Here is a 27703-nt window from a genome sequence, read left to right as displayed (position 1 = left end):
CGCTCTGCTTCCTGATCTACTGGATAGTCTCAGACCAAGATGCAACATTAAGACCACAGGCAATTTGGGAAGGTAGGAATTCCAGCCAAGACATTTGGGAAAAACACTAAAGACCACAGGAGAGGCCTAAGGGACAAAGGGAAGGAGATTAAAAACATAATTGCCAAAGTCTTACTCAATCTAAAGGAGCCTATTGATTAGATAGCACCATTCCTTCCCTTAATAAGCAGGACTAAAATGTTTGCTGTGCCTTCTGATTTGCTACAAGGCTGGGGCCTGGGGGGGGGGGGGGGGAGGGAGGAAAGGAGGGAGGGAAGTGGGTAAACAAGCTCTACAAGCATCATGAAGAGTGAATATTAACGTTAGGATTCAGATGCTAGGAGAGATGATTGGATGTGAGAAAAGTAATTTTTATCACCCATTAATTATTATTCAAGCGTACACCTTGTAGACTCAAACTTTTGCACTAAATAATTGTGATTTTATTTTTTTCACAAAATACAAAGCTTTGCACCACATTATTAGTAGTGTTCTAACACAAGAAAATCCCAGTGTTTTCATTGGGGGGTGGGTTTGGAGTGATTTATATATAGGATATTGATTTTATACATTCTTAAAATAATAAAATTGTCATGACAAAGTAATGCCAACCTTGTATAACATGCAGATTATTGCTTAGAACTTGCATATACTTTAAAATGGCACACATACAAAGTATACAAACATTTCAAAATTTTAAGGGAAATACCTAAAGATGTCCACTAACCCCTCCAAAGCACCACCAGAAACAAAACAAGAATACTAAGTTGCTATTTTAATATCTGATAAATCTGAGTAACACTGATTTGTAAATTACCAAGTCTTACATTCTGTAAATAAAAGTTCTTCAGCCTTATGGAAGTACATTAGAAGGTGTGTTCTCAAAGGTAATAAATGTATTTTGAAAGACTTCTAAAATCTTTGACAATTAAATATTAATGTGATATATTCTCAGAGAAAAATTGTGTATCACTATAGCTGTCACATTTACTTCAGGTTTCAAGTAACTTTTTCAAATTAAATCTATGTCTAAAAGTTATCATTACAAAATCAAATAATTACCCCCAAATCTCATAACTCATCCCAGTTACAAGTTAGTAAGAGTATTATCTGTGCAAAAATTCCTTGAGTAAAAAGTAGACATAATCGTATTAGAAGCAAACCAAGCAAGAAACAGAAAAATATAGGGCATATTTTATTTACAGTTATATTTTTATGCTTCATTAACCAAGGAGTGGCAAATACCTTAATGCACACTTAATTACAGAAAGAATTACATAAAGATATAAAGGAAAAAACATACAGATAATAATTAACGAGTTTTCAGCCAGAGGTATTTATATAGTTGAGATTTAGAATTTTTTTTTTTTTGGTCTTAAATATCGGGCCTGATTTCAAAACTGTCTACTGCTTACAGGGAATCAGTGTAAACATTTTCAATGCAAACAAACCAATCTTTAGCTTCACTGCCACCCAAAATATCTTCCAAAGAAAGGTATGACCTTATCAAAGCTAACAGAGATAGTTAAGAGGTCTGGGCTAAAAAGGGACAGGGCTCAAATCCTTGGGTGTTGTACTTTGGAAAACACCCTGAGTAATCCACTCGCTATAAGCTTGTTTTTAAAAGAAACAGGACCATAACTGAGTTTGCTTGATGAACGAGGACTCAGTAATGCTGCCACAGGCCAGCACACCCTCCTCATAACACACAGCTACCTCGGTTCCTCCTCTGCCTGTCAGAGGGTCTGAGGAAGAACATTTAGATAGTTTACATGCTTGCAATGAATCCCCAGCTGAAACATGTTATAAAGCTCTTATTGTTAAGCCAGTTTAAGAAAGAGACTACAGGTGTTTCTCAATAAAACCATAACATTATAAGCTTTGCTTGGTGTTGTAAATAAGTATTATTAAATGTTAAGTGGCTTCCTATAGCCTCTTAATAAATTATGGTTTGTTCACTACTGAAACTTACTGCAATGTTTTTGGGTTTTTTTTTTCAATGAAAGAACACACTTGTGAACTTTTAAATTTGCCACAATAGACTGGCAAGCTTACAGGTATGGGGAGGTCTCAAAAGTTGACATAGAAAGGTGTTAGTATAAAGGAGGGAGGTGCTGATGAAGTCTTTAGGGTATTAGGAGGAAGAGATGGAAGGCTCAAGGGATTCAGAGAGAAAACTTCTGGATTGAAGGAGGAGCATCATGGCTCTTGAGGGCAAATCAGTCATGCTGTCTCCTCCAACCCCAGGTCCTGCTGGCTTTTCCTTGTTCTCACACATATCACACGTGTTTTTCAAGTCAGGATTCACTTTCAGTAGGTTTAGTGTGTCTATTGTCAACCTGCTGTGGTTAAGGCTGGGAAGGTGTGTGTGTGTGCCCCAGGCCTCTCAGCACAGGAGGGGTCTCGCTGCTGTGCTGGTTTGTACCTGTTGAGACATACTGTACCACACTTCTGATAAAATTATACCAGTTTGCTTCTTATGGAATCCAAAACACATAAATACATAGTCTTCTATGAAGTATAACTGATGATGTCAACAATGACATGGAATTTTCAATTTCATCCAACAGATTAAACCACTTAAAGCCAATTCAAATGTATATTTACATATTTGGAGTGAAGAGTAACCTAGAAACTGAAATTTGTTCAAACACTTATTTTAATAGTGTCTTTTGGAACATGTTTATTTTCCTTAAAAATGAAGCAGAACAAACATGAATATTACAACACATTTTTCCCCTGTATATCTCCATGAGAAGAATATTTCTAAATACATGATAAAAACTGGTGTAACCAACAGTAAAGGGAAGAACCATTCTCCAAATGCCCAATGCACCTCAGAGAAAGCATACAATTTAAAAACTGATACTTTTAGCAAAATTTTGATTTGAGTCAAATAGGTTATTAAAATTTAGAAAAGAATTTGATTCAAACACCTATAAACTAGGTAGTTTCTAAAACTAGTCCTTTACAACAGTACTGGGTCATCCACAGTATATCAGTCACTCTTAGGAATGGTGAGGACATTATTTCTCTTAACATACGGCTAATCCATGAAATACCAAAACGAACAGTTGGAATAAAAATTACATTTCAACTTACTATGATGTATCAAGACAATTTAAGCAGGAGTTCATTTCTTTGCATTCAGATATAACTCCATATTGTTTTAAGTAAATGCAAATAATATTCATTAAAAAGATTTTAGGCACAATAATGCAGACGCTATAAACTAAAGCTCATAATTTCTAAATTCTCCCAAATAAAATATCTAATGCAGTTTATGATCTTGCATGTTATTTGTTGATTTTCATTCCTTTTCAAAATTTTGTAAGAATTTTTATTTTCTAGAGTACTACACGTTCAGAGAACATCTTTATAGTTACAGGTTGTCACTGATCTTTGTCTACAAAAATAGAGTTGCTTAAAAATTTATACCAATTTGCTTTCATTTTCTATAAATATTTTAAGTTGTTAAATATCAGAATGCCTAATAGAATCATTTAAATTAATCCATGTAGTCAAAATATTTAATACGTAAAATGTGTAGCAAAAGTTTGTCATTTAATAAATGAAAAAATTCATCATTTAACAAATGAAATGTTCTGTCTTTAACTACTTGTATCTTACGTAGGTGGATACAATCACAGAACAGCAAAGTATAGCTCCTGTAAAGATCTGACTTCAAGTAGCATGGCAGCTTGCAGTGTCTTTTTCATTTCATGTCTGTTTTGTGAGGAAATGCATAGAAACTACTTTTGGATATTAAATCTGGATATTAAATTAACTATCGTGCAGCCAGCTTAAAATAAGAATTGCTGACTAAGGGAATAACAAACTTTAGTTCAACACATTGATATTTTAATTACACTTACTTAGTGAGGGGTTATACTGCAGAAAGGTGCTGTTGGTGAAAGTAAAAATGAAGTTTTAAGCATGAAATAACTATAAAAATGGAAATTGCTATATTGAAACTCACTAATATATAGCTTTATATTGTCTTCCTTTTTTTTTTTTGCGGTACGCGGGCCTCTCACTGTTATGGCCTCTCCCGTTGCGGAGCACAGGCTCCGGATGCACAGGCTCAGAGGCCATGGCTTATGGGCCCAGCCGCTCCGCAGCATGTGGGATCTTCCCGGACCGGGGCACGAACCCGTGTCCCCTGCATCGGCAGGCGGACTCTCAACCACTGCGCCACCAGGGAAGCCCTATATTGTCTTCCTTTTGATGGTGGGTTTAAAATCTGTGTTCAGAAGCTACAGAAATATCCAAAGTCAAAAATATTTCAAGTTTTGTTTCTTCCTAAAGGAATGAATTTCCAAAATAGTTTTCTAATATAAATGTTTTCCTTTTAAAAAGCCATTTTTCTTGCAAAAGAGCAAGAAAAGAACAAGATAAAGCCACGTGCTTTCCTACCCCTGCTAAACAACCAATACCTGTTTAAGTGCCTATGTGTAGAAGGCACTAAATTTAGTAACAAATTATCAATGTAATATTAGCAGATTTAAAAACAAACACCTATATTTTATATTACTTTAATTAAGTCTTTCAAAAATAAGTGTACCTGGTATAAGCCAATCAATTTCAATTTTTCATTTAGTTACTGACCGAGATCTCAATTACCTTCTTCAAATGTTCTACAATGTATCAGGCCCCATCTGCATGGGACAGCCAAATCAATCAAATCACATCAAATCAGAAGTCCTGAAATATCCAGCTAGCCTCCCTTCATCATCATAACATGGACAATAAGAGTAAGTCACACATTCTCCTTCAAACGGAATGAATTAGATCTTCTGGTTTGGGTTCAACTAAATTCTAGTATTTACCGCTGATTAATTTTTTTCCTTAGGTAAGGATGATCATTAAAGTACTTGAGAAAAATAAATAAAGGCAATAATAGCTAACTATATAATTCTATATTTGGGTTGTAAGGACCAAAGCAAACACAAACATACCCACAAACAGAAAAAATAAGTCACCAGTCATTTATCCTCAGATAAAGCAATAATATTGATAATCAGAATGCTTGGATTAAATTATCTATTGTTTTCCTATCCTTTAGGAAAGGCACAAATTCAAAGCACTCAAAGTGCTGGTTAAGCAAAAGCATGGGTGTAAATTGTGAGTAAAACATGAATACTGATTTTGTTTTGTAGTCTTGGTCTCATCAAGAAGAGGCCTACCTTAGGAGCATGATAAATACATATTGCATGAGATTTTGGTGCTGATGTTGGGTTCTGAACTCAGGGGAGGTTTTGCAAATAGAAATAATATATTTTTCATAGAAAAAGTGCAAGGGACGCAGATAGAGACAGCAGTGTTAACGCTTTTTTCTTAATGATTCCTCCTATTAGCCCAAATAGTCATCTAGAACATGCATGTTTAGGAGGAAGAATTCATCTCTTAATGAGCTCTATTAGATTGGTCTTAAGCTTTACTACAAAAGAAAAAAGCAATAATTTGAAAAAATGTTTAAAATAGAAATAATAAAGTGATGTCAGAAAAATCTGAAAATGCAAGAAATATTTCCCTTAAGTTAACTAATTAAAGATTCCCCAAATAAGCAAAATACTTCATTATTAGTAGATGACAGCATATCTAAATGAAAAAGACATCACTTCTAATAGCCTAAGAAAAAGAACATTTCAACAATTTGGAAATTAAACACTACACAGGTACTGACAGCCATAGTAAGAAATGAGTGCAATACAACAAAATGTGGAGAGCTATCTACAGATTTTAAAGCAGTTCCCATTCTTTCAGCAAAATCGGTGACATAAAACCAAGTGCACCAAATTAGCAAAGTCATGTTTTCACAGAGAAAAATACCAATGCTGGTTAACAGGTTTCTAAAAAGATTCACCACCATATTTATACATTTTTATTTAAACCTTTAAGATTTTATCCATGCTTATAATGCCGAAGAATATCAGAAAATAAATCTTCAGATAAAAACTAAATTTTAGTTTCTCTTTTCTAACGGTTAGGAAAAAAAGGACATTGAAACCGAGAATAACAAGTATAATTAATAAAGAAGCACAAGAACATGCCAAGAATTCAACCTATCAGAAGATATAATGTGGGTAATCACGAAGTACGCTTATCAATAGCCCACTTTTAGTCAAGTTTTCCATTCTGAAGACTCTTTTTGGCTTTCTCTTGTCTTATGAGAGAGATGACTTTGATGCACCCCTTTGAAATTTTGATCATCCACATGACATTCATTACATCCAAAACAACACAAGTAGAGATCCAGGAACACTGAATTAAAAATCCAAGCCTCAGGTAGGCTTCCGTTCCTAGCACAGAGTAAATGTAGCCATAAAAAGGAGGTATGGAGGCAATCCGCACTATGAAGAACACCACAGTCATGAGTATTCCATTGATGACATTAGCCTTGGAAAACTTAGGATACTTCAGAGCCTCAAAGAACCACCTGGGAAAAAAATTAAAGAAACATCACATTTATTCTGCATCTCTGAGGATTAACAATTTCTAGTTTTTCATTTTTAAAACTCAGAACACCCCCCTAAGATTTATGTGGCAAGACAAAAGGCCTAGAATGGTCAACATAATACTGAAAAAGAATAAAGCTGATAGATTAACTTTCAAGACCTACTATAAAGCTACAATAATCAAGACAGCATGGCATTGGTAAAAGAACAGACAGACAGGCCAATGGAACAGAATAGAGAGCCCATAGACAGACCCACACAAATATACTCAACTGACTTTTGATAATGGTGTAAAGGTAATTCAGTGGAGAAAAAACACTCTTTTTAACAAACAGTGCTGGAACAATCAGACATCCATATGCAGCAAAATAAACCTAGGCAGAGACCTCACATCTTACACAAAAATTACCTTGAAATGGACCACAGACTTAAAAGTAAAATGCAAAACTGTAAAACTTCTAGAAAAAAAACAGGAAAAAATCTGCATGATCTTGGGTTTGATGATAGTATTTTAGATATAATACCAAAAGCACAATCCATAGAAGAAAATATAAGTTGGACTTCGCTAAAATTAAAAACTTGCTCTGTGAGAGGCACTGTCAAAAGAAAATGAAAAGACATCCAAACCCTGGGAGAGATTGTTTACTGAATACATATATGATAAAGTACTTATATCCAAAATATATAAAGAACTCTTAAAGCTCAGCAATAAAGAAACAACCTAATTAAAACATGGGGAAAAGATCTTAAACACCTCATCAGAGAAGATAAACAAAAGGAAAAAAAGCATATAAAAAGATATTAAAAATCATTTGTCATTAGAAAAATGTAAATTAAAACAATGACATGCTTCTACATATCTATTAGAATGACTACAATCTACAAATCTGACAATACCAATTGCTGGAAAAGATGTGGAACAATAGGAACACTCATTCATTGTTGGTGGGGATGCAAAATGGTGAAGCCACTTCAAAAGACAGCATTGCAGTTATAATGCTAAACATATTCATAGCACACAATCCAACAATCACACTTCTAGGTATTTTTTCAATTGATTTAAAAATATATGTCCACACAAAAACCTGCATGCAAGTGTTTACACCAGCCGTATTCATAATTGCCCCAAACTAGAAGCAACCAAAATGTTATAGGTTGCTTCATAATGTTATTCACAATGTAGTACGTGAATGGATAAACAAATTGTGGTATGTACATACAATTAAATGCTATTCAGCGATAAAAAAGAACAAACTATCAATTCATGTAACACCATGGGTGAATCTTAAATGCATACTGATAAATCAAAGAAGCCAATCTGAAAAATGCTACCTACTGTAGGCTTCCATTTATATGACATTCTGGAAAAAGCAAAACTATAAAGACAAAAAAACAGATCAGCGGCTGCCAGAGGTTCAGGGAGAGCAGGAGAGGGTAGAATAGGTGAAACACAGGCAATATTTTAGGGTAGTGAAACAATTTTGTATGATACTGTAGTGGGGGATATATGACATTATGCATTTGTCAAAACCCACGGAACAGATGAAGAGTGTATGCAAATTTTTAAAAAATCAATAGGAGGTTGGGGCATGCCAGGCAGAATGTAGCCTGTGACAAAAGAATCTAACTGCATTCCAAATACATGACATAACCTCACTGGAGGGAGTGGGGTAAAAATAGGTGACCTAAGTAACTTTGAAAATGAATTAAGACTGTAAGACTAAAGACAAAAGAAACTGTACATAGGCACTTTGCTCTAGCTGGTAAAATTGTTATCTCATGGGGGAAGAGGTTAACAATTCCGAAACCATTATACATGTATACTGGTATTTAACAAATAAGTAAATTTGTCTGATGGTGAAGTGGGAACCAGATTTCTCATTGTGGGACTGGAAGGTTACAGATAATTGAGTGCAAAAGATTAGATTGATCCACATGATACTGGATTAGAGCTGGAAACTTCAGTATAAACTCATGCTTAGTTTAATACATATATACAGATGGACATATATAGAAATAATTATAGATATGTGTGTATACACAGGTTAGTACATTTCCAAGTTGTCAGCTGGGAGGGCATAGAAACAATGATGCCCCAGTAGCAATGAGCACACCCAGGGCCCATATTTTGGTTTCTAATACCATTGTCCAATAAAAGAAAACAAGACTCCTTGAGAAATGGCTGATTCTAGCACTGGGACAGAGAATACACAATATAAATCTAGAGTATTTTTTTAGTATCAGAAAATAAAGAAGTGCTCCAAAAAAGATGATGAAGTTATGTCAAAGGGACACAGAAGACGACTGAAAGAGCTCCCAATGGCAAAAGTTGTAACAATTTGAACAAAATAAGTAATGTAGTATTGGATTCAAACTCAAAGTATAAAATAAATATTCGTGAAGCCATGGTAATATAAATGAATGAATGAGTGAATGAATAGGGGAAAAAAGGTAAATATCCTGTACAGAATAATTGCAAATAAGTTATGTAGATATTGCACCCTCAAAGAGGTGAAGCATAACTCCCCGCTCTTCAAGGGGGGACTTCGTTACAGAGTTCAGTATAGACGGCAGGTGGGGTGGAAACAGTTAACTTTAAAATTGAGAACTCTTACAAACCCTGCCTCAGCCAGGTGAACAAGGTAAACAACAGTGACAATCCATGTTTATGCAGGTAGTCCTGATATCATGTGATGAGAGCGGCACTTTACTTCTGTGGTCTTCCTTCAAAAACCCCATAACCTCAGTCTAATCATGAGAAAAACATCAGACAAACCCAAATTGAGAAATATTCTACGAAACAGCTGACCAGGACTCCTCAAAACTGACAAGGTCATCAAAAACAACGGAAGTCTGAGAAACTATCACAACCAGGAGTCTGAGACGTGACAACTAAATCCAATGTAGTTTCCCGGATGGGATCCTGGGGCAGAAAAAGGACATTAGGTAAAAACTGAGGAAATCTGAAAATACTATGGCCTTTAGTTAATAATAATGTATCAATATTTGTTCATTAATTATGACAAATGTACCATACAAATGTAAATATTAACAATAGGAGAACCTGAGTGTGGGGTATATGGGAACCCTTTGAATCATCCTTGAAACTTTTCTAGAAGTCTAAAATTATTCTTAAAAAGCTTATTTAAAAAAAATTTAGTATTTGCTGTATTCTACTTTTTCCTCCTCAAAAAAAACTATCTTGCCTAATGTTACCTCATTATATTTTAGAGGTTAAGTTGTAAATGTAGTAAAATGTATCCATGTATCTTAATATTCAGTTTGACAGAATTAGTCATGACTAAGCTAGAAACTGCTCAACTTCAGAAACTAAAAATTAACTGTTAAAAAAAACTTAAAATATTTTTCAGAGATATTAAAGTATCAAACAGAAATAATTTGTAGGATAAGACGGGTATTACAATTTATAAGTATGTGTAGGGTGAAAAGAGAAGGGCTAAATTATTCAACGCAGTTAAAAACAAACTATTTAGAGAGTAATGCTCAAATTAATAAAATAATATCACAAATAGGAAAAATGTCACTAAAGAAGTAAAGTCAACATCTTTTGCTCTATCCAGATCTCCTATCCTCCAGACTTCTCTACTCCAAAGATTTCCCCTCTGACCCTCAGCCATTCCTTTCTTTGACTACATGGTGGCCTTGGGTTTAATCAGAAATGCTATACCTCAAATAACCCATCCCCTTCTAAGCACAACTCGTAGTACCCCATATTTCTCTTTACCCAATTCCACCTAAATCTCTTTTTTGACCTCCACTCCCAAATCCCTCACTACCAGCCTTTGATTCACTTCCTTTCCTACCTACCAGAACTCAGTTACCTTCAGAACACACATCGGCACCCTCAGTTCTCTTGCCCTTTCATCCATCACACTCACGCTGCCTATCCCCAGCTTCTCATCAGGCCAGCTTTCCTTAGGCAGAGTATAGAGGGAAGGTGGGTACTGTATTCTGCAGTCAGAAGGCCCAGGTTCAAACCTGCTTCTGCCACTTAGCAGCTGTGTGGTCTTACCTCTCTGTTATTGACCTCTATGTCTCAGTTTGATCCCTACAAAATGGGGATAATGATAGCACCTCCCTTATACCATGAAGCTGTTTTGACACATAAGAACTCCCCTGTACTAGGAGCTCAATTAATAGCTATTATTACTCACTAATATTGATATTAACATAAATAGCACAAATGTAACTTAAAGAGCTCTGAATTTCAACTGAATTCTCAAATTTGCTTGGCATTCCTTTTACTTAACTCCACATTCTCCATAGAATTGCTCCTCAACCTCTGTCTCACAAATCAAGTCACTTCCCTTCCTTATTCACTTCTACTTCTCAATTCCATCAGAGGAACTGGCCTCTTCTACTACTAAGGTATTTGAGTCCATCAAATGAATTCCTCAAACTCTGACCCCAAGGCCTCAAATCTTCTTTTCAAGCACCTTTTTCTCTATATTCAGATGAAGAGGTTTCTCTCCAAGGCCAATTGCTTCTGTACCCATGCTCTGTGACTTTAGGCGATCAATTATCCCCTTTCCCTTGCTCCATCCAGTTCCCCATGTATAGGTTGATTCTTTCTTCTCTCTTACCAACATGCCCGATTCTTTCTAATCCAAAAAATCTCTCCTTCTGTTTTTCTTCCCTATTAAACTCTTAAAAAGAGAAGTCAACAGTGTATTCACAGACATTCTGGCTATACTTCACAACCCAGTACAATATGATTGCATTCCCTTACAAAAGAAATTGATCACCAGTGGCATCCCCATAACCAAGACAGTGGATTCATCTCAGCCTTCATCCCAGGTGACCTTTCTATAGCATACGACACTGCCAACCATCATACTTGCTTTCTCCTCTCCTGATACTGTTTTCTCTTGATTCCCTACCTATACTTTTTCAGTCTCCGTTTCCTCTGCCTGTCCCTTAAATATTTGTGCTTCCCAGGCACGCTCCCTTCCATATGCTCTATCACGGCCATTTTATACATTCCCATGGGCTTAAAGGGGTTCAGAACAAGCTTCCCAAAATGTGCCACTTTGGCATGCAGAATATTTTGAGCTGAAAGCAACTAAGACCCAGCAGACTCAAGAAAAACTCCTACATCTCCCTGAATTACCTGAAACAATTTAGATAGGTGTCCTGGCCCACAAAGAGCTATTACCAAGAGATAACTTTTTATCTGAATGATCTATCTGTATGGCAGGACAAACATCTAATTTCCAAACATCTGCTCTTCTTCTCGTCCTGTGAATCACCCTCCTACGTGCAGCCCCTATCCCACTCCTTAGCTCAAGACGGCGTATGAGCCTCTACTGCCCGGCTTGTCCTTGGGTCTCATTGTCCTGTGGGACTCTCACATATATGTAATTAAATATTTTTCTTCTGTTAATCTGCCTTATGTCAAACTGATTATTAGACCCACCAAAGACCCTTGATGAGTAGAGGAAAAATTCTTCCTCCTCGAAGGCTCAAACACCTTGACAGAAATCTCTGGTTTCAAGTCCTCTCTTAAGTTCTACTTGTGGTTCCATATTTCTCATTTATTGCTAGGTGTCTCTTACCTAGATGACTGCAATAACCCAACTGGTCTCCCTTAACTCTACATTTCTAGCCTTTTCTCTTCGATGCCACAAGTCCTACATTACATTTAGCCTAGACTACTTCCTGTTCTCCGGCACTTTATGCATTTTCCAAATTTTTCGTTGTCTGGAAAGGTGATTATCTAAAAATCTAGACTTTAAGAACTTGTGCTTTGGCTTTACTGTACAATCACTGCATTTATCTTCGGCCAACTTTCCCATGTGACTGGTGCCTGATCTTTAAGCCAGTCTCTTTCAAAGGAAATAACTCACATATTAATTCAAGTTGAAATAATATTTATATAATTGTCCTTATCTTTCTCTCTCATGTCAGAAGGACCACTTATTTTATTGGAATCTACCTCTTCTTACCTAATGAGAACACCCCTTCATTCCAACAAATAAAGGCTAACAGTTTGGGAATATATGTGTTGATGCCGAGAGGGAGAGGAGCAGAAGAAAGCAAGAAGACATGCAGGTGATGGAAGGAGAGAGGGAAAACACTGTCTTTCACCACCATCCACAGTTATTACTTAGATGGGTAAAGAAGAAAAGACACCGAGGACAAAAAATTATAATGACAGCAGGTGGAGTGGAATGAGTCGGGGAAGGATTAGGAAGAATATTAGGAGGTAAAATGGATTGGGCTTGCTTCCAGACTAGGAACAGTCTAGGGTGACTCCAGGTTTCTGACTTGGATGACTAAGTCAATGGTGATCCCACTGATTCATAATGGGAGTTTTCTGTGGTGGTGGTCATGGAGGAAAGGGAGGTTAGGCAAAGAGTAGGGTATTGGTTTTATGCATGTTGGGTTTTAGGCATACTTGATTGTATGTGTGTGTAATCCTCCCCAACCCCATAGAGAAAACCCTGTCTTTGGTCATTTAGCACTTCTTCCTCCTCCAGCTCTTCTAAAGGGACTTGGAGCTTTTGATTAAGTTCCCTGGGAGTTAATTGTGCAGAGTGCGGTACTAAGCACATGCAGTGTAAAAACAAGGCATTAGCAGGTATAATTCACATTTGGAAAGAGGAGAGAGGGCTACTTTCAGGTAGAGAAAGAAAGAAAAAAAAGGGGATGGAGCAAAGGATCCATCCCCCTATATGGTACCGGTTTGGTGACTTTTAGGAGTTGAGAGTCAGAAGTATGAGCTTTTGGGAAAGCTACAGGGTCCAGGAGATACTGTGAGTTCAAGAGGAATGAAGAGACTTTTAAGAAGTGCTGCTGTAACAAACTGGACCTTTGTTGACATCCTTGGAAAAACTCCAATAAGGATTTACATGTTGTACTGTTGCTGGGACTCTACATGGAGACTGGGTCGTAAGCTGACCCCTGGGTTTTATCTTGGTTGCAAATGTAATTCTTTCATGCATGTGAACACTGTATTTAACAAATATTAACTCTGGAAATTTAGGAGTTCGAAAACTTAATTTTAGAAAAGTTGTCCTCCATCCCAATATTATTCTGGCTCCCCTTCTACTTCTAAACTTTTCCTTTATTGTATCTACTCTTCCTTCTCCTACTTCTCAATTCTACACATTCAACTTTACACCTTTTAAACACCGTCTTTTCTCATGGCTTCAAATGTAACCTCTATCTGATCATTTCAAAATGCCTCTCTACCTCTTACTACATTTCCACTCAGATGCTCTGTTTGTCCTCTAACGCAGCATCTCCAAAGCAAACTCATCATCTTCCCGCCTATTCTTCCTAATCCTCATCTTTTTCATTCTTCTAAGTCCAATGTAGAAAATATCTTAAATTTGTCTTTTTTTCTCTATCTCTAATTTCTTATTACCAATTTCACTTTTTCTACCCTCAAAAACCTTTATTCTATCATATCTACTCTATCATGACAGCCTAATTTGGGCTCCTATTTATTTCCTGGACTAATGAAATTACACCAGTCATTCACACAACTAAGAGCTGTATGCTAACCTTCTAACCCAAGCTTTTGCCTTTCATCTTACCATCTATCCCACAAATACCCCAAACTAGAATTACTCAGTGTTATTTTCAGAATGTCTTTCTCCACTAGAATACATTCTCACTGTCCACTGGTCAAGTTCAATCAGCTTTCCCTGGCATTCAACACCCTCTCTATCCACTATCCTCCTAAGACATACTCTTTGATCCTACAAGTCTATGAAGTTTCTCTTTCACATGGCATGTTTATTCCACTTTTCAAAACCTTATGTTCACGCCTTTCTCCCTTCTCCCTTTCCCATCCACTTCTTAAAAAAATCCTAAAACATTTAAGAATGTGTCCCAATTTCTCTTTGAAGACTTGCATGACAAACATCAATCAATAATAGGTCTCAAAACGTGATTCATGGGCCTCTGAGACTTTTGGGGGGGTCTACAAGGGAAAACTATTTTCATAATGATACTAAAATATTATCTGCCTTTCTCATTGTGCTGACTTCTATTCTGATGGTGTAAAGTACTGATGGATAAGACCATTGGCATCTTAGCACAAATCATAGCAGTGGTACAAAATGGTACTAGTCGCCACTGTAATCTATGCCACATATTTGCAGTTAAAAACAAAAAAAGAGGGGTTGAGTGGAGAAGTTTCACTTAAGAATGTCCTGGATGAAGCAGTAAGAATGAGTAATTATATTAAATCATGTCTTTTGAGTACATGTCTTTTTAATATTCTGTGATAAAATGGGAAGTACACACAAAGCACAGTTGTCTGGAAGAAAAACTCTTGGATAGCCTCTGAAGAGTTAAAAACTTTTCTGATAATGGGTTTTTAAAAAAATATTATCTAATAAATGTATCAGCATTTATCATAAGACCTACATAACTCAGTGAACCAATATTTTCTAAATGACCAAGGCATAATGACACAAAATTATGTATGCATAAAAGATTCGAAGTACAAGACAGACGAATGGATTTGAATATAACAGTGTATCAAAAGTCCACTGATATGGTTTCAGTTTCCACATTTAACTAATCTTTAAGAAACTACCTCTTGGTATATTTTGGTGTAGTATTAAAGCAGGATATCAACAATTATTTGAAAAGGCTACTAAAATACTCCTTTACCTACTACACTGTGAACCCTGAGAGTTAGAGTTTTTTATATGCTTCAACCAAAATAACATTTCACAACAGACTGAAAACAGAAACAAACTTGAGAATCCAGCTGAATTCTATCATGCTAGACATTAAAAAGATTTGCAAAAAAATGTACAACACTGTTCCCATGAAAAATTTTTCATTTTGGCAATGTAGTTTATTTTTCACAAAAATTACATTAACATGAAATATTATTGTTAACAGTAAATGACCTAATAAATAGTTTTAAATGTTTCAGTTTTAATTTCCAATCTGGTAAATATCCATAGCTATCAGCCTATAGGAAGTAAGAGTTCATTGAGGTCCTCAATAATTTATGAGATCAACAAGTCTGAGAATGGCTGTTTTAAACCATTAATAACAGCACTTTTCTTCTTGCCCTTTTTCACACAATGTCTTACTTTACTAGCTCTTTATTTTGTATTATTAAGTCCTATTTTCTCAAACATAGACATGACACCAGACACTCTAGTGAAGCTCCCTGAGGCAGGGACTGGAACATTTAGGTACTGGGAAGTTATTCAATAAATACTGAAGGAACATATTAAGGAGCATAGGTACAAGTTTTTATAAGGTATTTAACCTTAACAGCAATTCAAAAATATGTCCTCATAACAGTTAAGGGCATTTAGGCAAAAAAGAAGTTACCACCATTAAATTACTTTTTACAAAAAGAAACCTGAGGCATGGGTATAACTCAGCAGCTGAAAATTAACTGAAGCCCAGGTGTCTAACCTTTGTACCCCACCACATGCATCCCATGTGTCTTCTTAAATTATACAAAGCTCTAAAATAGAGAGAACATAAAAATATCACAAACTAAAGAAAACAATTAAACTATGGAAAACTCTAACAGTACTTAAGTAGCTGTGCTAAATTTTGTCATAATCTCCTTGCTGTTCCATTACACCATTTCTTGCTCATATTCCAACCCCGCTTCTCAATTTCTTAATTTACAAAACACTTGAAGCTTTTAAATAAAGGTATAGCATAGCTTTTTACTACAAAATTAAAGAATAAGTTAAACTCTCTAATATTATGATATTTCAAAAAGAGCTTCAAACAGAAACAAATTAAAGTTCCTTTAAGTGTCAAGGTTAATTTTCTCCTGCTTCAAAATCTCAAATCTGAATCATCTTCAAGAGACAGACATTAATAAAGCTTAACTGATCACCGCTTGGGACTCATTCATTCAAAAGCAATTAAATGGCTACTATGTGCCAGACAATGTGTGGATGCGGAACCATGCAAAGTTCAACAAAGTTTGGCTCTTGACCTAATGAAACGCAGAGATAAATAAGAAACAGGAAAAAGAGAAAGAGAACTTTACAATAATTTAATTTATTAATCATAATGGTATAACTGTGTGTCACTATTATGGAAGCACGGGTGAGAGACACCCAGCCCAGCCTGGAAGAGGTGGGGTTTCGTGATGGAAATGACCCTTGGGCTGAGTCATGAAGGATGAGCAAGGAGCCAGGAGGCCTTTCTAGCACAGGGACAAGTTGGGGTGAGAGGAGATTTCTGAGGAGGAATATGGCAGAAAGAGAGAAGATAGCTCTACTTGGAGAGCTTTCTGCATCACATTACAGAGCCCATATTTTATACTGGAAGCAGCAGGTGCCACTGAGAGGATCTAACCAGGAGGCTACGTGTTCATTTTTGAGTTTCAGGGAGATCGCCGTGGAAGATAATAATACAGGAGAGGATGAAAGGGGAATAGGACTGGAGGCAGGCAGACTGCCTAGAGCAGGGATCAGCAAACTTCTTCCATAAAGAGCCAGAGACTAACACAAAGTAAGGGGTTTTGGAAGCTCTACCGTCTCTGTGGCAACAAATCCACTCTGTTATTGTGTGAAAGCAGTTGTGGTAAACAAATACGCATGGCTGTGCCCCAATAAAGCTTTATTTGTAGAAACAGGCAGCAGGTTTGGCCTTCAAGCCTTCGTTTGCCGACCCTAGTCTAGAATAGTTCTTTTCTGTCCAAAAGAACTTTCTGCGATAATGAAATGGTCTATAGATGTTCTACCCAATTCGGTAGACACATGGGGCTAGGAAGCACTGGAAATGTTACCAGTTAGACTGAGGAATTAAATTTTTAACTTTATTTAATTTTAATTAAATTAAATGTAAATAGTCACATGTGGCTTGTGGCTACTCTACTGGACAGTACAGAGTTAGAGGCTGGTGCAGGAGCCAGGCAAGAGATGATGAACTAGGGCACTGACAGCAGAGATGGAGAGGAAGTGGCCAAGGTAAGAAATGTTTAGGAGGTGATACGTAGGACCTGGGATGGACCAAACACAGGTGAGGGAGAAACAAAGATGATTCCCACATGTTGAGCAGAGTTAACCAAGAGAATGGCCAGGCCACATGCTGAACAGGAGCATATAAGAGAATACAGAGGGAGATATGTTGCATTCTATTTTAGACATGTTGATTCTGATGCGCCACCTGGGAGGAGAAAACACTTGACTATAATACAAAGAAGTAGGTAATATTAAATATGCCCTTTTTATAGAGAAAGCAACTGTAGTACAGGAATGTTACATAACTTAGCCAAGGTCAGAGCGAGTAAGCGGCAAGGTTAAATTGCAGCCTGAGCTTATATGATTCTAAAATTCATGCATAGTCCATTACACCACATTGAGCAAATGGGTAATAGCTGAAACCCTGAAAGCACAACCCACTCAGGGAGAAGCACAGAGAATATCGGTGGGCCCAGAAGAGAGCCCTGGGGAACAGCGGCATCTAAGGAACTGTCTCCAACAAAGAAGACTGGGAGACGATGGTCAGAGAACTACAAGAACCAGGTGAGTGCAGGGTCACGAAAGCAAGGGGAGTTATGGCATTACAAGAAGGAGGTGGCGGTCCTCAGAGAGATACAATAAGATAGGCACCGAAGAGAGTTCACTGGATTTTGCATCTGGAAGTCAATGGTACCTCTAATGAAATCGTTCCAGCAAAATGACAGACGAGGAAACCTAATTTTGATGGGTTAAAGAACAAAAAAGCTACTACAAAGTGGATAAAGCAAACATAAACTATGCACTTCTAGTGCTGAGTAAATTTTAGCATATTGAATATACACTACATTTAACACTTACTGCATATGTACTGAATGACAAGCACTATGACAGGTGCTTTACACACATACGTAAACATATAACAAAACATATAACCACATAGAATCTTCACAATAAACTGTAGGCCTATAGGTATCATTATCCCTGTTTTACAGGTAAGAAAACTGAGGCTCAGGAAGATTAAATAATCTTCCACTCACACACAATGGTAAGTGGGGGAGCTTGAATTTAAATCCAGGTCTTCTGCCTTCAGAGAACATGCTCTCTGCTCTCTATACTTTCACATCATCGGAGTCTTTAAAAATTGCAAAAGAACTCTTTTTTTAAAAATTTTAAACGGCCAAGCCTAAGGAACTTAGTATCTTCTTGAAGAAATAAAATTATAACATATGAAACACTGGCAAACAATATAAAACAGTACATAAGTACCTGGGAAAGCAGCAGATCTGTAATCTAATCTCTCCTGTTTGGAGGTGGAAGGACCATCCCTTCCACCTTTGGCAAGAAAAAAGGGTGATGAGGGTAATTGCTTGGTAAGCGTACTAATGGTATTTGTAGTAGAAGAGTCTTCATCCATGGAATGCTTTCAGGATATACCTAGTCTAGTATTGCTTATGATAAATGAACCTAGAATGTATGGATTTATGGGGTCTGACCCCTGCCCCAGGAAAGTTATATATGCTATGTAACTATCTGAGTATTAAATGGAGATGGCTTCATAACCAAGAGAGCTCCTTCCATGTCAGCAATATGAACTATACATATCACTTAGAGACCTCATAGGTAACCTCATTCCAGAGAATGCCCAGTGCAAAAAACACCTAGGGAGCCATGCTGATGGTCCTGAACATCTCCTTGCTTTGCCAGTATCTCATGATTACTTGTATTACTTGTATTCTTGATTACTTGTATTCTTGAGATTATTAGTAAGGATTGATACAGGGTAAGCTCCCTAACTCACGAGTCTGATTTGACTCCCAATTCTCTGGGTTATCTCTAACCAGAGAATCTAAAACTTTTTATAATCTCAAGTTACAAAAGGCTACATGTAATTGTGGGAGCCTATCCTGGGTTTGGGATTTTGACCTAAGACTTGAAAGATAGGTAAATTTTTCGAAGATGGAGGGAAAATAGAGGATGGGAATAAAGGAAGAAAAGTGAGAAAAATCCACAGGTGCGTGAGACAGTAAGGGTGCAAAACTAACTCTAATGAGTGGTAAGAAATAAGGCTGGAGACATGGTGCACATCACAGAGAGCTTCGAAAGTTCAGAGAAGAATCTAAAGAGGATGCAGTGTTTAGTAAGAAAGTAAGGTACTGAAAGTGGAACACAAGGAAGATGACTTTGGTAGCACTGTGAGGAAAGGACTGAAGAGTGGGTGAATGTGGAATTCGAATTAGGAAGCCAGTTGGAAAGCTATCCCAGTGATCAACCATGGAGATCCCGAAGGCCCTAAACTGGGACCATGGATGTGGAAGGAAAGGAGCAGCTAAACATTTCACAGAAAAAATGTCAGCAGACCCTGTCAAATGACAAGACAAGGGTAATAAAGGATAATAATAAATCCATTGTCAAAAATGAGCAACTACCTCCCTCCAGGAGGTGGAGCTTAATTTCTCTCTCCCCACCCGCTTTGAGAGTGGGCTATACTTCATGCCTTGCTTTCAAAGAGAGTAAAGAAAAGGAAAAACTTCACAGTGGAGAAACCTGGCCAATACCACCTAACCACATGATGAAAGTTCACATCCCCAGTGATGTCACATGGATATCATGTAGCCCCTGATATGTGATGAGAAGGGCACTTCACCTCTATAGGATTCCTTCCGAAAACCTATAACCTCCGTCCAGTTATGAGAAAAACAGGCAAATCCAGACTGGAGGACATTCTACAGAATACCTGGACAGTATCCCTTAACACTGTCAGGGTCGTGCAAAACAAGGAAAGACTAAGAATCTGTTACAGACGAGGGGAGACTGGGGAGGCGTGACAACTAAATGCAATATGGCAGCCTAGACTGAACCGAAGAACAAAAAGAAGATACTAATGGAAAAACTCCTGAAATCCAACAAAGTCTGAAGTTCACTTAATAGTAAAGTATCGATGCTGGTTTCTTAGTTTTGACAAATGTTCCATGATAATGTAAGATATTAATGGGGGAACTAGGTGAAGGGTATACGGGAGTTTCTGTGCTATCTTTGTAACTTTCCTGTAAATCTAAAATGAAAAGATTATTTTAAAAGAGGGACTAAGATAATGTTGGTGTCAGAATTTGGGAACAGGAGGAAGTTGGTGTCAGGAATATTAACTGGACCCATGATAAATCCAGTAAAACAAAGTATCATCATACCACAAAGAGAGCTGGGTTCAAGAGCCAGGACCACCACCTTCTAGCTTGGGAATCTTGGATAAGATTCCCTAACCTTTCCAAGGCTCCGTTTCCTCATTTGTACAATGGTGATAATTCATATCACATACTCTTTTTTTTTTTTTTTTTTTTGCGGTACGCGGGCCTCTCACTGTTGTGGCCCCTCCCGTGGCGGAGCACAGGCTTCAGATGCGCAGGCTCAGCGGCCATGGCTCACGAGCCCAGCCGCCCCGCGGCATGTGGGATCTTCCTGGACCGAGGCACGAACCCGTGTCTCCTGCATCAGCAGGCGGACTCTCAACCACTGTGCCACCAGGGAAGCCCATACTCTCATTTTTATATTTAGGATCTTGGGGGAAAATTTCCCCAAACCAAACAGCCCAAGTTTAAAATAATTAATGATATCAGTTACCTACCGCTGATTCACAAAAGGGCTGGAAAGTTCTGCAAGCAGGCGAAAATTCCCAATGTATCCCAGCACTCCATCCCTCTGGGAGATAAAACATAATGTCAGGGAAAACATTCTTATCAAAATTTCCAAACATCGAAGAAACACTCAATAGCTTCTCAGCATAAAATAATGATCAATATAAACACAAACCAAGTCTGCTAAACGGATTTTCTTCTCCGTGAAAACTTAGAAATGAATTCTACAGCATTTTTTAAAGACAACATATTGTATACTTATGTTCACTTATGTATACCATATTCACTTAGAAAAACAGATTTCAAGCAGTTGTCTCACGCTAAACTAATGAATTCTGCACTTGGCCATTAGTAACAGCATTCTCAAATTACCGTAGAAATAATGATTAAAGTAGTGTGAATTTAGGAAGTTGAGAAATTTTATAGCAATTAAATATCAAATAGGAAGTAGTTTAATATCCATTAGGAGCACCTTAAAAATCTCAAGAGTGTATTTCACTTCCTAAGTAACAATATATAAGCCTGTGAGCAGATACACATTTGTCAAACATAACAACACATGTTAAACCATATCTGTCATATTTGACCTGAAAAATATATTTGTCAATCAGAAGATACTATAGCTAAAACACACACTTGGGGGACCTTTCTGAATTTAGAAACATAATGCCTAGTACTTTCCACTAATTTAATAATCGGAAAAGTATAGTAAATAAGCATTAGAAAGAAAACCGAAAGTATATACATTCCAAAAATTTTACGTAATTTTAAGTGTTACTAGGTAAATGGCGTCATTCTAGCACTTCCAATTAAATCAATTGTGATTACACACCAAAAGAACCTGCCCTCAAAACATCAGATATACCAGAACTTCAGAAATACTTTTCCTACTGTTTATACCACACTGTCTTCCAAATGGGAAAAATATAAAGCAATAATGAAAAAGTAATAATGAATGGACCTTTTATTTGAAGATTCTCAGTTCTTCTCTATGTAAATTATTTTAGGGATTAAAAACTGAGAGCTGGACTGCAAGAGTTAGCTTTCCAAAATGAATCTAAAACTTTTTATAATCTCAAACTCACTGTCCTTAGTGAAACTGAAATGGGTGATGAGGAAGAAGAGGAGGACAGCAGAGAGACAAAGACAGTGGCCAAGATGAGCACGATGCACAGAGGTGGCGGGAGAGGAGGATGCTCAACATTTTAGAGGCAACCAGACGCAGCCACAGCAGTCCAAAGCCACATGACAATACACGGGAAATAACTGCGCGCGTGCGTTATCACTTTAACACAGAAATACGTGTAAATTTGAATTTACATATTATTCTGTACTATTTACTTTTCTGTTACAATAAATGCATTTATTTAAACAACAGGACCAGTTAATGGTGGCAATTAGTAATTAATAGTGGGACTAAACAAATAAAATTGTGGAAAAATATAATATTTTTATAATGTTTCTTTCTGGCCTTTTACTTTGTTAGATATTTAAACGTAGTAGGTTACATTATTTTTTTATTATTATGTCTTTAAGAAGCATAAATGTAAGACTTTTAAAAAGGAGAATGTAAATACAATAGGACTAAACAGTTATTACCTCTATTTAATAAAAAAATAATAATGATATCTTTCTATCCATGACACAGTAGGATATTTTTACTCCTTATTTCCTTTTCCAATAATACTTTTCTGAAATGCCTGCGGCCTTTAGGATAGCCTTATTTTTTTGCAGAAGTAAAACAACTACAGTTAAATGTAAAATTCACTTTGACTTGTAACTCTGCTCTTAGAGGCCCACATTACTGTTATCAGTCCAGTATGATGATCTCAAGCTAAGTATTTTCTCAACAAAGGTGTTTAAGCATAAAATACATAAAATTTTACTTACTAGCAATAGCAGGCTTTTAGAATTATAAGAATTAAGTTTCCAACTCTCTAAGAGTATCTATCTACTTTGTATTTCCAGGCTTGTTCTGGTAGATCAGCTGTTTGTAAGGTCAGTTGTATGTATAAATTCATCGTATATGCCATCTATTTCTAAAATATCTATCATTTTAAGACACTCTAGGGTATCCTAGATGGATTCCAATAAGTTACAATTTTAGTTTAAAAAAAAAGTACTATTTAAGTAGCTACCCTTTTCTGGTAACATTTTTGTGTTTTGTTTTGTTTTGTTAATTTATTTATTTTATTTATTTAATTTTTTTGGCTGCATCGGGTCTTCATTGCTGCACGCGGGCTTTCTCTAGTTGCGGCGAGTGGGGGCTACGCTTCGTTGTGGCACGTGGGCATATCTTGTTGCAGTGGCTTCTCTTGTTGCAGAGCATGGGCTTTAGGCACACAGGCTTCAGTAGTTGTGGCACACGGGCTCAGTAGTTGTGGCTCGCAGGCTCTAGAGCACAGGCTCAGTAGTTGTGGCACATGGGCTTAGTTGCTCCACAGCATGTGGGATCTTCCTGGACCAGGGCTCGAACCCGTGTCTCCTGCATTGGCAGGTGGATTCTCAACCACTGCGCCACAGGGGAAGCCCCCAGTTTTGAGTTGTGAAGCAGTTTTATTTCCAAACAATGAGCCATTATTTCATTGTATGAGTTTTTGTCACAATCTGCACATAACATCAAGCAATGCAGGTTCCGAGAGCTCATCCTTTTCTAGCTCCTCATGGCCTCTTTAATGATCATCAGTTTTGGAGAACCAGTCCATAAATATCTGTTTCACTGCAGATATTCTATTTGGACAATTCATTATAATTAAGCAATTAAGTTTGGGGAGTCAGGGATAGTTAATGAATGATCATGGGCCTGGGGTGTGCAGGCCAGGATTTGAACCCTAGCTCTCCTAAGTGACCTTGGGCAAAGCTGACCAAAACCCCAGTTTCTCCATTTGTAAAACAGGCAGAATACCGTCTTTATGACAGAATTGATGTGAGAATAAGACAAAATGCAGGGGCTTCCCTGGTGGCACAGTGGTTAAGAATCCGCCTGCCAATGCAGGAGACACGAGTTCGAGCCCTGGTCCGGGAAGATCCCACATGCCGTGGAGCAACTAAGCCCGTGCACCACAACTACTGAGCCTGTGCTCTAGAGCCCGTGAGCCACAACTACTGAAGCCCGCATGCCTAGAGCCTGTGCTCGGCAACAAAAGAAGCCACCACAATGTGAAGCCCGTGCGCAGCAACGAAGACCCAATGCAGCCAAAAGTAAATAAATAAATAGATTTTTTTTAAATTTAAAAAGACAAAATGCACACTAATGGCAAACAGGAAAAATACTAAAACAGAAAAGGCACTCTAAAAAAAATTAAGTTAAGAGTGAAATTGAACCAGGTAATTTTTCTTACTATAGCTATAAAGAAGATTAAATAAGTTTGAACAAGTCCTAAAAGGACCTATTCCTTCTTTCCTAGACAGAAGCCTCCACCTCTAGTCACTGATCCCTGAGTCTTGGATGACTACACAGGACTAAGGGCCACACTTGAAATGATGATGATGAATGGATGATAAGAAAGACAGATCACCATCACCATTAGTAAGGACTAAATGTAGGTTCACTACTGCTACTTTACTATAAAAGATGAATCATATTAATAATCACTCCTCCAAAAGTAGTTAATGTTACTTTCTAATTGCTGCAGAAAAAAATCCAGGTTGAAAAGGAAAATAAATACTTCTAAGAGAAGACTCACCTGTTTTATTTACCCAATAGGTTATATCAACCTTTTACCTCACTTTGCACAACTATACTGCACCCAACCCAAACTTAATTCTTCACCACAAGTTTATGCTCATGACCATCACAGCATGGTAGAGTTAAAATGGCCTCTGAAGATTGCCTATTTCAATTACCCACAGATGTTTTAAATCCCTTCTACAAAAGCTCTTCCAGGTTGCCCCCCAGCGTGGACAACTCCATGGTGAGTAGAGTAGCATCTCCTAAAGCAGCTTTCCAAAAGTTCCAGAACTACACTGTACCCTCTTTTTATTTATTTATTTTTTTTGCGGTACGCGGGCCTCTCACTGTTGTGGCCTCTCCCATTGCGGAGCACAGGCTCCGGACGCGCAGGCTCAGCGGCCATGGCTCACGGACCCAGCCGCTCCGCGGCATGTGGGATCCTCCCGGACCAGGGCACGAACCCGCGTCCCCTGCATCGGCAGGCGGACTCTCAACCACTGCGCCACCAGGGAAGCCCTACTGTACCCTCTTTGACGTCCACCTGCCAGTCCTACTCCTGATCCTGGCTATCCAAAATCTCTTTTTCATATGACAACCCTTCAAATATTTAATGACTGTCCAAGTACATGTCTATCTTCTTTCCAGATACCATTTCCAATTTGCTCAGAAAATTCTGGTCCACCCTCTTCAAAGTTTCTGAGCCCTATGAACTGCCAGTATTCATAAAACAAAAACAAACAGATCCAACAACAAAAACCAACGAATCTCTTGATGAAAAGAACCATTTACACATAATAATCTCTACACATTAACCAGTTAAATCACATACGCACATACATCTTTTTAAGGGGACAGGGTAACCTTCCTAAAGAGAATTTTAGTAGAACATGTCACTACCCTTAAAAATGTACATACCACTTGCCCAGAAATCCCACAAAATTAGTCTTTGAAAATAATTATGTATAGGCACAAATATGAAAACATAAGAATGTTTCCTCAAGTTATACACAATAGTGAAACTGAGAACAAACACACAACAATAGGGAATTGATTAAATATGATTATATAGCCATATGCCATCAACAGAGATAATGATAGAACCAAATGGCCTGAAAATAAAAGCATTTTCAGAACTTGCTGAAGACTTAGAGAGTAAACCTCCTTTACCCTCTTTCTTAGACAATTATTTGAGGATATGCTGCAGCACGAGTCAGTAAACCAAGACATATGGGATGCAGGAAACAGTGACCCCAAACCAGGGGAGTAATGGCAGGAAGCCTGTGACATCAAGTAGCAGACCTAGAGAGCAGGAGAATGGAGAGCTCCAGGGGCAGGTATCTGGGGGAAAGACGACTGCAGAGATGGGATGCTATCCTCCAAGACATGGAACAACTCAAATATAAGACAAAGGCGTATGTTACAAGAAAAAAAGGAAGGCGATTAGAAACTCGAAGCAAAAATTAGACAGGAAATGTAATCCTGGTTGTGCAGTGAACTATTTTAATACAGTCATAATAAACACTTTATTTTCTCTGTGTAGGATCAACTGTATATAAAGGAAAACAATATGATTATAGAATAAAAGGCAAATATTTTAAAATCTTGGTGATACAAGAATACAAGTACAAATGACAGAAACTGGGAAGCACAGTGGGAGTGACAGAAGTGGATGGAAGGACAGAAGCACAGACATCTTCACCTTAAAGGATCCAGAGGTGCCACAAACCAGAAATAAAAGTGTTTAAAGTTTCCAAAGGAACGGAGAGAGAAAATCAAATTACTTTAACTACATGGGAAAAAAGGCAAGGAAAACAGAGGTGTGAGTGTTAAAGTCTTACCCACCATGGCAAGAAGATAATTAACATGTCTAACATTGACAAATCAAGAGGTGGCTGACAGTCACCTAAGTGACCACCATCGATTCCTTCCCTTCCTCATATCAAGAGGTGGAGTCTTACTTTCCTCCCCTTGAAGCTGGGCTGCCTCAGTGACTCACTTGACCAGCAGAATGCAGTGGAAGTGAAGTTCTGGGTCTTCTGAAGCTAGGTCATAAGAAGCCATGCAACTTCCTCCTGGGTCCATTGGAACACTCACTCTTGAGATGCTCTCTCTCTGAACACCATAGCCAGGCTATGAGAAGCTCAAGCCACATGGAGGGGCCACATACAGGAGCTCTAGGCAACGAGCCTGCTGATGTCCGAGCAGGAAGCCAGCATCAACTACCAGCTACTTAAATGAGCCCCTTTCAACCCAGTTGACCCTTTAGATGATCCAGTCCCAACAGCTACCTAACAGCACCCACATGAGACCTCGTGCAAGGACCACCAAGCCTTCTTCCTTCTTCTTTTCTTTTTCTTTTTTTCAATATAATTAAGATCTCACGAGTCAGTGGGTTTCACTGGCCAAAGTCAGTATTCTAACTGATGATCAAAATGTCACATTTTTAGCCAAAGTGAGAGCCATCACATTGGTTCCTGTGTCTTTTCGACAAGACCCTTTTAGTCTTTGATAGGTTCCTTGCTTTCTGACACAAGATTACCAGAGTTATTTTGTTGTATGCAATACTTCAATATGTAAAACAAATTAAAAATTTTTGGTTTTGATCCCATTTTTGTAATATATATTCATACCCAGAATGCTAGTTTTTTACTTATGCATATATACAAGTAGGATACACTCCTAAATGTAAATGGTAATTAAGTAAATATAAATAGATATCTCTGGGTTGTGGGATTGGGACATTGTTTTTTCTTTTTTGCTTGTCAATATATTCTAATCTTCAAATAACAATGAATGACCTAATTAATTTTTTCAAATACCCTCTGCTTGTACATTACTTATCATAGCTTTTTAACTTACAGTGTTGCTGTAAGGGGTCTTAACCACTGTTTTCCAAATGTATTCTTTTGTGGTTTTCTTTCTACCCTTCTGAAATTCTCCTCTGCTTCTTTTACAGGACCAACCTTCTTTCTG

The 27703-nt window shown here is 37.5% G+C and overlaps 1 protein-coding gene and 1 long non-coding RNA gene across 6 annotated transcripts in view; one reads left to right on the top strand and one right to left on the bottom strand.

Annotated features, from left to right (window-relative positions):
* Positions 1-27338, top strand: LOC137219013 (uncharacterized). 2 transcript variants are annotated; one of them, XR_010940953.1, is made up of 4 exons: positions 1-72; positions 4640-4793; positions 24465-24599; positions 26271-27338. It is a non-coding gene; the product is annotated as an uncharacterized lncRNA (long non-coding RNA). The 2 variants fall into 2 exon arrangements; XR_010940952.1 differs by lacking the exon at positions 1-72 and adding an exon at positions 4131-4269.
* TLCD4 (TLC domain containing 4) overlaps positions 1243-27703 on the bottom strand; it is a 104904-nt gene continuing 78443 nt past the window's right edge. For all 4 annotated transcript variants that reach the window (XM_067726976.1, XM_067726978.1, XM_067726977.1 and 1 more), the window contains 2 exons: positions 21048-21121; positions 1243-6478 (listed from right to left, as the gene is read on the bottom strand). In XM_067726976.1, coding sequence (XP_067583077.1) covers positions 6160-6478; positions 21048-21121 — 393 coding nt within the window. In that variant the 3' untranslated portion in view covers positions 1243-6159. The remainder of the gene's footprint in view (positions 6479-21047; positions 21122-27703) is intronic.

The sequence above is a fragment of the Pseudorca crassidens genome, chromosome 2 (assembly GCF_039906515.1).
Source record: "Pseudorca crassidens isolate mPseCra1 chromosome 2, mPseCra1.hap1, whole genome shotgun sequence".
NCBI lineage: Eukaryota > Metazoa > Chordata > Mammalia > Artiodactyla > Delphinidae > Pseudorca > Pseudorca crassidens.
This window is presented reverse-complemented; position numbering and strand designations above follow the sequence as displayed.